This window comes from Rhamphochromis longiceps, linkage group LG11, assembly GCF_057381845.1.
Source record: "Rhamphochromis longiceps isolate RC_006_pf linkage group LG11, R_longiceps_female_GT1.1, whole genome shotgun sequence".
NCBI classification, from domain to species: Eukaryota; Metazoa; Chordata; class Actinopteri; order Cichliformes; family Cichlidae; genus Rhamphochromis; species Rhamphochromis longiceps.
The window spans coordinates 23,560,445-23,572,986 of record NC_140567.1 but is presented as its reverse complement, the minus strand read 5'-3'; the positions used below and the strand labels follow the sequence as shown (position 1 = coordinate 23,572,986).

The 12,542-nt window shown below is 40.1% G+C and overlaps 1 protein-coding gene across 2 annotated transcripts; it reads right to left on the bottom strand.

Annotated features, from left to right (window-relative positions):
* Positions 1–186: 186 nt before the first annotated feature.
* On the bottom strand, positions 187–10,854 carry prpf3 (PRP3 pre-mRNA processing factor 3 homolog (yeast)). 2 transcript variants are annotated; one of them, XM_085423050.1, is made up of 17 exons: positions 10,675–10,854; positions 10,096–10,249; positions 9,371–9,501; positions 8,786–8,953; positions 8,585–8,671; positions 8,193–8,479; positions 7,955–8,073; positions 7,666–7,853; positions 7,402–7,568; positions 7,220–7,302; positions 4,849–4,992; positions 4,658–4,757; positions 4,450–4,563; positions 4,212–4,330; positions 1,162–1,239; positions 1,013–1,068; positions 187–914 (listed from the first exon to the last, which is right to left on the bottom strand). In XM_085423050.1, exons 2-17 carry the CDS (start codon positions 10,238–10,240, stop codon positions 765–767), a joined length of 2,136 nt encoding a protein of 711 aa, XP_085279176.1. In that variant the 5' UTR covers positions 10,241–10,249; positions 10,675–10,854; the 3' UTR covers positions 187–764. The 2 variants fall into 2 exon arrangements, with proteins under 2 accessions (XP_085279176.1, XP_085279177.1); XM_085423051.1 differs by having other exon boundaries at positions 8,193–8,455.
* Positions 10,855–12,542: the final 1,688 nt, after the last annotated feature.

Genomic DNA, 12,542 nt, shown 5'->3' with positions numbered 1-12,542 from the left:
TGGGGATGGAGGAGCTAAACTAATGAGGACTTCTGGGGGTAAAACACGCCCCCCTGTTTTACTTTATTAGGAGAGCAAAACTAGAGCTACAAGCACAAGCGCAAAAGAAAACAGTGCACTACCAAAACCTAATATATAGTTTAAATATTAATAAAATAATTCAGTTACAGAAAATATGGTGGAGGCGGCGCTTAAAGTTGGTTTATTTGAGATGGTCACTGTACAGAGAACTATAGCAACAACTGAGTCAAACTCCTCCTTTTACCTAAACAAAAAAACTAAACACATTGAGGCATTTTAAACTGTGAAAGATAGTTTTCTCTAAATGTGTGGGGCATCTCTTTATTGAAGTGCTTTAGTCAAAGCAGTTTTATTTTCACCAAACTTCAATCTTTACATAACCTGACAGTTTCTCATCATCTCATCACATGTCTCATGTAATGATTTCCATAACATAATGCAATCTGCCAGACTGTATTTAATAATACAGGAAATATCTAACAGAAGAGTCTACTAGCCAAAAAGATGAACACTGATGCAGACCTACATACATACTGTTCCTACACACATCCTGATCGGTCACACATTCTCACAAAAATATCCACACAGGGTCACTGTTCCTTGTTTTCAATGTTCAAGTCTCTTGATATCGCCTCTTTCCCCTGCAGCAATCAGCAGTGAAGGCTGGCTAGCTGTGAGGCTGTTGATCTGGAGGTTTGTAGGAAGAGAGCCCTGACTGAAACTAGATACTCCGCTGACAAGTTTCAGTCGTCTGTGGTCTCCAACACACTCTGGCTCAGCGCTAGGTCCCAGTAGTGTTCAGTGCCATGCTTCTTGAAGTGTTCTCTGGCCATGCTCTCTGTGGGGCACTGCTTGAACTTAATCTCTCCATAGCTACGCTCTTTAGCTGTTCCCTAAAGAACCAAAAGGAATCATTACACTTGAGCAACATCACAAAAAACAAATTGTAATTAAAAGTGAGTACGCAACAGAAGGCAAAATATTCACTCACCTCCCAAATCAACCAACACTTGTTGTTCCTCTTCGTATCATCATCACCATCTGGATCTAATTAGGAATAAAAGGCAGAGATTTTCATCTCACTAAAATACTGTATATGCTTGCATTTGCATAAAGAATCAAAATTCAAAACAATCTCACCATCTCTCTTGCTGTTGTGTTCCTCCCATTTGATTCTGTGCATCATCAGCCTCTTGAACTTTTTCTGCGATTTGGGCCCTAAAAGGAAGGAGAAATGTAGACTTAGGCCCAATTCCAATCCAGTCCTCTTCTTATTCTATTCATTGTTTTGAAATGAAGGGTCTAATACATTAAAGCACTATTTTAAGCCAACTACTTGTAAATCCCAAAGAGATTTGTCTCTCCTCCTGGGATTAAGCTGCAGATCTTTCATTTGTGGGGCAAACGCATAAACCCCAACACTATGGAGCCACTAATTCCATGACAGTGTCAAAGTAAATAGCTCTTCTGGTAAATTTGTACATCACTTTATATATATTTTATGAAAGCGCTTCCTAATTTATTCATTGTTTTTATTTTTGTTGTGATGATGCACTGGCAAACTGTCCTTTGTACACCACCTCCCACCCTGTGTTAGCAGAGATAGGCCCTTACATTACTTTGACTTGGATACATCATTAAAATGCTAATAGTGAATAATAATAATTTTAAAAGAGATACGAATGTCAAAAATTAAGAGGTAAACTATGGATATGAATGCAAACTTAAGAGGTTGTGGACATGGACTAGCAAAATGCATGTAGAAGAGGGTAAGAAGCAATACATAAAGAAAAACTTTATTGCTTGACTGACGTGTTTTTGACTTGTAGCTTACATCATAAAACAATTCAGACAACTTTTTATGACCTTAACAATCTAACTGTAGTATGTTGAAGATGACACGGCCAAACAGAAGGAAAAGAAGGACCCACAGAGACAATTTATGGATGTAATGAAGGAGGACATGCAAGGGTTGGTATGACAGAGGAGGACCCCTAGGACAGGGATAGAGGCAGATGATCTGGTGTGGAGACCCCAAAAGGGAGCAACCAAAAAGATGAGGAGGAGGAGAAGCACAAAGCGTGCAGCTGTCTATCCCAAACCTTCATTATGAAATCCTTTAGCAGCCCCAAATGTAATACACCGAGTAGTGGATAGAACAGACCTTAAACTCTGACTGTGTTTATCCCATTGCTTTAATTTCTGAAGCAGTACCAGGAAAGAAATTTTGTAGAACCCAATTAATTGCCTTCTACATGATTTCAGTAGTTTAGAACCAAAGGGAACAACTCCAAGAATTAAATGATTACATTCATACACTGGGCTCTCACTAACATTTCACACCCTAGCAGTTAGGCAAATTAGCAGTGGGGAAAAGCTTGTGATTAAGGGCTCACGAGCAGCTTTATAACAAATCATCTACAGATTACTTTTAAAAAGAGCTTTGCAGAAACTTCAGGTGCAGAATAGACAATTTTTATTTGCATTTCTGGTTCTCATTCTATATTCTAACATCTATATTTGCACATGCAAAAGTAGATAGTAAATGTCTGGAAATTTGCATAGCTTAACAAATAGAATTCTAGTCAAAAACCTTTTCATAAAAAGAAATACATATAGCTGTACAATTTTTATGGAGATGGGCAGTATAAACGGTATATGGTAGAGACGATATAAATTTGGCCAACGGTAGAGATTTTGACTTCACCCCTCTACCGCTATAGCGCATGTTAAGGGTGTCATCGAGCTGCACCTGTTTTGGTCGAAAGCATTGCAGTGGCTACAAACAACATCATTTGCAAATTACTGCGCTTCCTCCACTTCCATACCGTTGATTCATTAATGCTGAATTCTCTCGCCGCTGCTCTATTCCCATGTTGTTGCAGTATATTAATGACTAACCTCGTATTGTGGATGGATTATCTCAGTTGTTCTCCTGACTGAAGTTTGGTCCGTTTATAGCATCCTGCCATGCAATTGCATTTGTCACTAACCACCAGAATCCCTCACGTTAACTTTTATCAAGTGGGGAAAAGTTAGCGTTCATCCTTCAGCTTCACTGTGCTAATGTTATGCTAATGTAGCTGTTTTGCTAGCGATCACGTAGGACATCATTATATACCAGCTAGTCCGATTTCAGTAACCCTACAAAAGTCACTGCTGTTTACTTTTCTGTCTTCATTTATGTTGGAAGTGATAGAAGAGCTGTACGTTTTAATTTTTTTTATTAATCTCTCAGTCAGAACATGGCATATCATGTTTAGGTGGAAACTAGCAAGCTAACTTCCTGCTAACTTCTAACTCCGTTCAGTTTAATAAATTCTGTTTTCATGGATGCCTGGATGTTGAACTTAATTGTTACACCTGATAAAGCAGCAACACTGATCATTTTATTAAAGATGAAATAATTTAGACAGTTTTTAATTCTCAGTGATGCCGCAGTGTTCTTTTGACTTTGGGACCTGAAGAGAGGGAGTTTTGGACCCAGATTACTCTGCAAGGCTCCTGACTACGGTAGCCGTAATACTCCGGCAATCCATCAAGCAGTGCGCCTTCATAGCTTACCAAAGTCGTACTAAAACATTTTTGACAGATTTCTGCGCACCGTGTAACACATAAAATCGGTTCGAGGTCCGTAAGCACAACCAGAATTCATACATAAGGCACACTGTCAATTTTTGAGATAATTAAAGGATTTTAAGTGTGCCTTATAGTGTGTAAAATATGTTATACAGAAGAAAAGAATATATATCGCGATATATATCGCTACCGCACATGCTTCAAATTATACCGCAATATGGATTTTAAGCCATATCACCTAGCCCTAGAGATCGTTCATGAGAGCTAACCAATGCAGAATCAGACATGTATCTATAGATACAAGAATCTGTTCATTAAGGGCTAAGTGACACAGGCTTAGAACAATTGGAGACTCACCAGCAGTTGCTGGGAGTCACAAGGGGGCTCTGGTTACAAAAAGGTATACTGTGCAGCAGCAAAAACATTCTTGTGACTGCTTTGGTTACTAACAGGCTGCTGCAGTTGCCTGTAGTTTGCATGGAAGAAGCCAACTTGTCTGCAAACGCTTGCTAAACACTCTGTGAGGAATAGGGAAACTTGAAAATTGTTTATTACATTAAGGGTAATAAGCAATAAAACATGTCTTGGCATCTGTTGGTGTCATCACTTACCTCCTTCCACCACAACAATGTTGACATCTTTGTGCAGAACAACTGTGCCTGTCAGGTATAGCTGGTTGGCATTGGCTTCCACTTTAAACTTCTTAGAAGGATTTTGCAGGTTTCGAATCCTGAGTAGGGAAGATGCTTAAATCAGTCACACTTCCTAACAAACATACTTAGCATTATACATTTTACTATTAACTACTGTATTTTACTTATGAGCTCGCTGCTCCCTTTAAACACACACCTGTACACTGCGATGTGAACACCATTAGTGAGGTCTTCTTTTAACTTCTTGACCTTCTTCTCTTTTCTTTGCTCTGCTGTGAGCTTGCGAGCTGCATTGGCCTCCTCGTGGGCCCTGAAATGCAGAGGGCAATGTTAGACAAAACCTAGGGAAAGCCTCTACAAACATAAACAAAAGGATAAATATGGAAATTATCTGTGTTACTGACTTTTGCCTCTTGGCCATCTGCGCTCTAACATGTGCTTCTACTTTTGTGGGGTCCTGAACCGCCTCCGTCCCCAAGACTCTCATCAGGTTGGAGATCCGCACTGAAAATAATCAAAGCAAACATCAGTTGAATTCTGTTTAATCTTTCATTATAATAACTTTTATTTATTGTGGTGATTTGCACATGCGTACCTTTGGGCTCTGGTGGAGGCATCAGTCCTAGACGAACCTTCTCTTGCAATTCTTTCTGTCCTTCCCTCCGTGTCTGCCGTCTAAGTTTCTTTTGTTCTTTCTTCGTCAAGTATACACCTAGAGTTACTGGCTTATCTGTGTCAACTAAAGGGGAAAAAAGAAAGGAATATATAACAGCTAGTGATACATAAACACCACTAAGATATTTGAAAGGGTGTGTGATTATGTTAAGAATTGTTATTTTTTAATTATTATTTAATTTATTATGTATTCTTTTTTTTTTTTCAAGTATGTTCTTAAAAAAATACAATGAAATAAAAATAACCTAAAAACCTACAGCAGATGAACAAACTGTCAAGAAGCGATTCATAAGGAATGAAAACAGGGATAGGCTGAAGTATGCCAAATTACACACGAACTGGACTGAAAATCAGCAACAGATCTTATGGCGTGATGAATCCAAATTTGAAATGACTAGGTCATATCAACATCTATATGCACAGAGAAGATCAGGGGAGAGGTGGTGTCCAATGTTCCCTCTAATTTTTCATATGTCTGAGCGAACACAAACTCCTTGAACGGTCCCTTGGACCACTGTGAGCAACAGTAGACGTGTGCCTTGTGGTCACACCAGCATCAAATCCATCCAAGTTACATGGAGTCATGTAACTCTCTGTCTGCAAAATACAGTATATAATGACCAATGTTGGGCAATTTAATTATATAGTTACTTCTTCAAAAAAGTAACTGAGTTATGCAAACAAAGTTTTTTGCAGCTGTTTACCTAAAAATGCAGCCAAGGCATTTTCTGCATCAAATTTGATGCCACACAAATTATTTGTGCCACTCCAAAAATAATTTCTATCCACTATGAGATAAAGGAGAACAACAGCCTGATACCTGCAGGCCTGACAACAGGAGATTTATCACTCCTGTAACATTCAGCAGTCGCCTCACTGTTCTGACACACACAACAAAACTATTGACTACACTACACACTAACTACACAAGATTTGCGCTAAATGTTGCAAATCTCTCACATCTCAAAACACCGCCGTCATTCCTAAAACTTCCCCCTTCCTAAACAACTAAATGCCATGTTGCCATATCATTTTTTGATTGGTCGACGTGGTACATTTTTCGACCAATAGGAAAGGGTGGGGTTTTTTTGGTTTTGTCTTTGCTCACAGGCGGAGAGTGCTTTCGAGCATTTTCCTCATAAAACGCAGTTTGTAGAGTTTCTTCCCGCAGTAAATATAAACAACGATAGTATTCAGGAAGAAAACCAAACCGTCAATTGTTCCGTCTGCCCTGCTCACATCTCCAATGGTTGTACACGTTGTCTTTAACGTGGCTAGCTTTGCTAGCTAAAACACCGGTGTCGGCACATAAGGATGCTGTCATAGCCTGTCAACGACGTTGATTAGCTGCGTATATACGAATGTGAATCGCATCGTTGGCTGGACTATGGGAGAAGGTGGCATCGTTCTAATCCCATACGGGAGCAGCCAGTCACTTACTGACTAACACTGCAAAACAGAATTGTTAAAGTATTAATTTTAATTTCAATTCAGGTTAGATTATTTTTTTGTGCGCAATGCAGATTTTCTGTGCGCAGAGACCGTGCCAGCAGTGCGCAAATGCGCACGCGTGCAGCTTAGAGGGAACATTGGTGGTGTCTACATCCATCTGTAAAACACGGTGGAGGCTCTGTTATGGTTTCAAGCTGTATTTCAGTCTGTGGTGCTGGAAAGCTTTTCAAAACTGATGGAATTACGAACACAGAAAATTGCTGAGATTTTGATAGACTATGAATGTGCCATCTGGAAAGCATGTTACTGACAACAGCTTTATTTTTCAGCATGACAATGCTGACAAACACGCTGCCGATGCAGCAAAAGCTGGACAGAAAAAGACACAGTGGAACACCATCAGTCATGGACTGGACTCCCCAAAGCCCCATCCTCAACATTATCGGAGCAGTGTGGGATCATCTTGACAAGAGAGCAGAACAAAAACAGCCAACATCCAAAGAAGAGCTTTGAATATCCTTCAAGAACCCTGGAGAACTTTTCCTGAAGACTAGTTGCATGTTGCTCATACCACATATTGACCTTCAAGCCTATTAGAATTGTAAAGCCTCTGTTTAGCCCTAATATACTGTATTTGTATGTATGGTTGCACAAGTTTCAATAACTCACTGTACCCATTTACCATTTTAATAGCTAAATATATTAATATTAATTAATTAAACTGAGTGGTGGCTCAAGACTTCTGCACATTACGGCATAAGGACATTTTTAACAGTTAATAATGATTTTGTAGGACAAAATCTCTTTTAACTTACACATTTTACCTCCTATAGACTTACCTGGTGGGCTCATTTGGGCAGGATGTTCCACCAGGCTGGTCACACCAAACAGCTCTAACGCTTCAAATTTTGTGTCTGAATTTCTTAAAATTAAAAATAAAAAAAAAACATTATTATTGCCATGTATTCCACACATTCCTGATAGCAAACTCAATGTTTAAGATCAAATTTTGATTTCTTACATGTCTATGTTGGAAGGCAGGATGAAAGAGTCCCACCACTCAATATTGGGAACCTGTCCCTCTCCAATCTCCTTTTTAGGAGCAATCAGTGCTAGCTTGGTTGAAGCCTGGATTCCTGTCTTCTTTGCTGCCTGGGCAATCTCATTCTGCAACCTTTCCAACTGGGCCTGATCCATACAAGAGAGACAAGAGACATATGATGACTTTCTTTTTCTTAAATTCTAAATATTCTCTTTCAAACAACTGGGACAGGGTTGTACCAACCTTAGTTCTAATTCTCTGAGCAATCTTCTCAAAGCGTCCCTGGTCATGGAATTTGAAAGTCCTGCGTGCACGCTGAGCTGGAGGAACAGGCACACGCTGGTCGAAGTAGGATGTGGACTCCAAGTCATCTCCGGGCTTCTCCTTCAGCTGCTGGCGGAACTGCTCTCTCTTTACTGCTCGAATGTTAGCTACACAGGGAAAGAAACATGTTTTGTGGAATATCAAAACAAAGAAAACACATTGTGTATGTTTGTGTACAAATACTGGATCAGTGTATCCATGTATGTACCTTTGAGCGTAGGCATGCGGTGTGTGAGTTCAACCTCTTTGCCACTGGCATCTACAGTTCTTCCCTTCTCATCCAGGATAAGAGGTGTCGGTTTGTTCACCTCCTTGGGTTCTACTTTGCTGTAGTTACACATAAAGAGAAAGCAGTTCAATGTCAATTGAGCACAAAGACATCACCTACTTTTTTCATGTCTTGTGCACATTTTAAAATTGTATATTTATAGTCTGACATCACTTACGGTGGAGCAATCCCCATGGCATGTAGATTAGCTAGTGCCACAAAGTTTTGTGGCCCAGTGTTCCCCAAAACCCCGAGGATGCCAGGTTTCATAGCTAACTGGGACTGAATGCGAGCCTGTAGCTCAGCAGCTTTACGGGCCTTCTCAATTGCATCATTCATGAAGCTGGCAGCCTGGTAGGGAGCGATGGATGACCCACCACCAGCTGCTGCAGCACCAGCAGTGCCAAGAAGTCGAGAGAGTGGAGGGCCATCCAGCTGTGACTGTGAAGTGGGAACAGGCAACCGCTAGAGTCAGAAAGAAGTTAGAAAGGTTTTAAATAGAATTTAAAACCTGAAAAGACTACAGTTCTTTATTCAGTATGTATTTTTATGGGAAAGAAATCTCATTACTGTTGTAGCAGGAGCTGGAGCAGTAAAGCTTAGTTGTTTCTTCCTTTCTTCGATCTGTTTTGTGGCTGCTTCCATCATCTGTTTGATCTGTTAGGACAGCAAAAGGATTCAGAGGTGACTGACGAAGAAAATAAACCGACTATACTTACATATACACACACATATATATATATATTGTCTATTGCACCAAGTATTATGTACCTGTATTTTGGTGAGCATGCCGGGGCTCTCTGATGGAGGTCCTGGTATCACCTCAGGTTGCTCCACCTCCTCAAAACGGGGGACTCGTTTCCTCTTTGCCGTTGTGCCATCTGTTGGCTCGGGAGTTTCTCGCGCTGCGCCTGTGTCAGCCTCTTCACCAAACACATCCTGAGTACAGCCGGCAAACACACAAACACCAATAAAAATAAAAAAAATAAATATCTTATGCAGCAATTAAAGTTTACGTAAGAATAATCAGTATTGTGTCAGTGCAGTCCATGTAGAACTAAAGTTAAGTGCCATCTGAGTGAAACCTCAATTAAGCTTAATGTAGGAGTAAATCAAGTGTAAGGGGATGTTTACATTGAGGTTTAAGTTAATCAAACTGAGGCTTAACACAATCAGTCTAATCACTGCATGCATTGAATGTAATGTATTTATTTTTCTTTAATACAGGTCACTTTTGCATGTGAGCGTGTTAATATAGTCAGTTTTCTTGTCAGAAAACTCCCCACCTTCAGATCTAGTTATTCAGTTATATAATGATAATATAAAGCATAAACATTTGCTATGATGTTAGGCTACCTTAAGTTCTCTCTTGCGGTTTTTTTCTCCAGATCCTTTGTTCCCACGTGTGCTGCGGCTCTCCTCGAGGGCTTCAAAAAGTCGCTCTACAAAACCTCCAGCAGAGTCATCGAGAAAAGGACGCAGCTGGTCTGAGAATGATAAATATGAAATAATTAACACTCTGAAAAGAAAATAATGTTACCACAGAATGGCTTAAATACCCACATAAAAATACACACTATGAAAACCCAATACTGACATTTAAACTACAGCACCTGCAGAAGTCAGTCTAACAGACCGAGCAATTATTTCCCAGACAGATGAAATAAATAAATAAATAAACAACCAAACAAATAAAAGCAATAGGCAGCTTTCTTTGTACTCACAATCTTTCATTTGAATGAACAAATGACATGAGTATTTTAACTGGACAGCAAATCTATTACCTTTGCAAACAAGCCCTGCTGATAGCTACATCGCAGATCTTCACACCATCATTTTTTGGGCTGGCTGTCTGCACTATGTTAAGAACCCACAGCTTGGTAGTCATGCCAAATACTCCTAAGAAGGCCAGATAGGTTTTCAGACAGCTGTTGGACTCGTTTCTCTTCAGTGATGGGTGCATTTTGTAACCCGGTAAAACAAATCACCCTGGGATATGCCTCTGATGTCAGAGGCACTTTTGGCTGAACTGAATCGTCACCAGATCTCTAAGTACATAAGAGATATTTCACCGTACTTACCTATGGTCTTCCTTTTGTCTAGTCCCTTTCCCACACAGTGCAATGCTGCAGTCACCACAGTGGGCTCCGAGAAACCCAGCACCTTCTTCACAGTGCGTTCTACCCATGGCCTCAACTCCTCCACCTCCCGCTTTGGAAGAGACATCCTCCAATCCTGCAGAACATCAAATACTTATGTCATGGATTATCGCTACTGAGCATGGTTATCACTTAAATATCTTCGTGATTTCTGGCCTTAATTAGTCATATATCACACAAATGTGATAGTCCCAAACATGAGCTCCAAAACCCGCCGTCCTTTATCCACATAGCTACAGCTGCTCTGACACAGACGTTCACCAGCTTCCAACTAATAAAAACTCCCACATCAACAGTCAGTCACTCCGACCTTGCTGCACTTTGTTAGTTGATGAGTGTTAAGTCAGACTGATTAAATTAAAGCGCCAGCCCGTAGCAACATACATTGCTAAATCAATCACATCCGCCAAACCTCCCTGGTTAGATGCTAACTAACGTTAGCACACCGCTGTACGCGAGCTACCATCACAGGGGAATAACTACTTCATGAGGCTTACAAACCTTAGATTACTCTTCTGTCGTAGTCAGCCCGTTTAAGCCGTGGAGGTAAAAAGAAAACCGATGAAGACTTAGACGCGTAAAACACTCAACGTGCCAAGTTTTCTGCAAAACTTTCTGTTTAGACGCGCGTCCGCACGACGTTTGTTTCAAGCCCCGGAACAGGAAATGGATACAGCTTCTTCTTCGTGGACTTTTTCGCAGAGTCGTTTCGTTTCAAGTGTGCGGTGTTTCCACCTAGCTGCACATGTATGGAAATAGCCATGTTCTCCACAAGGTAAAACGTATTTCTCCCAAATAGTTTTGAAAATCTGAGGATTAAGGAAATTTATTTATCCGTTAAAGTTCGTCCTTGACTACGTTAACATTGTGTCGTTATAGCATTATGCCCATAGCTCAGGGTTTTTCTAGAATTAAAACTGTCCTGTGGGTGTGACTATGCACACTGCATTTTATCACAGTCCTGACGTGTTCACTTTCAAGCCCATTTTACTTCAACTAACCTTACACAAGCCCCAATCAGTTTTCATTTTCACCAGCGAAAACACATTAATGAATCTGCCTATTTAGCTTGGGTCATATTATAAGAGGCACGGCAGTCTTTGGATCCTGGATTTAAATTTAAGGGAAAATTCTCCAACAGCACAAAATGATGGTAGAAGAAGTAAAACATATATAGAAAAAGTTCTTACAATTTATTTATTTATTTATTTATTTATTTATTTATTTTAGCAGATTTGTCTGGTGATACACGCAGTCTTTTGTCCATTTAAATCAAACTAAGCTAAATGACTTTCAAGTTTTTGGCATCATGTAATTGCAGAGCAATATATTTATAGAAATTCTAGCTGAACATTAGGTGTAATAGGAATAATTAGGTACTGGAATAATGGGGTTATGGTTAGGTTCAGTTCTACGCTTCTAGTTTACACATTCAAATTGAAGTCTTATAGCAAAGCAGTTGTAAAGTCTAAATGTGTGTGAGATGCCAGCTTTAGAAGGTTATGTCTTCTAGTTTCTGAGACTATGCTTCTTTATCTTGCTGGTAAAATTCAGCATAAGCCTACCACTAAGTGGATCAGCAGTGACTTGGTGGTTGTTAAGAGGTTAAATCTTTCCCCTGGCAACTTCAAATACCAAAACTAGTTAAGGCTGGATTAAAACTAATGTTTTACATTCTGGGAACTAAGAGAGTGATCTGAATTGCAAATAAAAATCCAAATTGAATAGCTGAAGAAGAGCTTTGGCAGAGAGTATTCACATTCTTCTCCTTTACAAGGTTCATGATAGGGCTTTGTCTTCATATTAAAAGCGCAGTGTTTCAATGATTTTCACAGAACTCAAACTAGTCATAAATATTGCCTAATTATTAACCGCAGCTCAGTCGTGAACCCAGTCCCCTGGTAAAAACATGAGATTATCAGATGATCTCCATTTCCTTCCCCTGAACGCCTGCCTCCTGACTTTTTTCCCTCCCTTTGCATGATGTGGGTCAACTGCGTGCACTTATAGTAGTGTGAGCATGAATCAGTTGCAGAGAGCCCGAGGCTATACCAGGCTGCCAAATGACTCGCTCTCTCTACAGCAAGCCACATCCACGCTTTCGCTCACAGTGCTAATGCTACGTGCAACCATCAGGAAGAGGTGCATATGCAGCATGCTTTAGTTACAACGCATGCTCTTTCTCTATCACCAAAATGTCAGCTAGTCATTACGGGTGTATTCATTTACTCCTACCAAACAGCACACCTCCATCGTCATCATCTGCCGATTCATCACCCATGTACTTAATATTTAGGTCCATGTTTACAAGCACACTACAACCCAAGTTGTGTGAATATGGAAGTAGTGGAAAGGAAGCCTCTAATTAG

Bases quoted from the DNA above. Each gene is read 5' to 3' on its own strand.
- prpf3 (XM_085423050.1), bottom strand. From the start codon at position 10,240: ATGTCTCTTCCAAAGCGGGAGGTGGAGGAGTTGAGGCCATGGGTAGAA. The intron at 8,954-9,370 runs GTAGCCTAACAT...GGCTGTACTCAG, and splicing joins ACCGCAAGAGAGAACTTAAG to GATGTGTTTGGTGAAGAGGC. The intron at 4,564-4,657 runs GTCAGTAACACA...TCTGCATTTCAG, and splicing joins CAGATGGCCAAGAGGCAAAA to GGCCCACGAGGAGGCCAATG.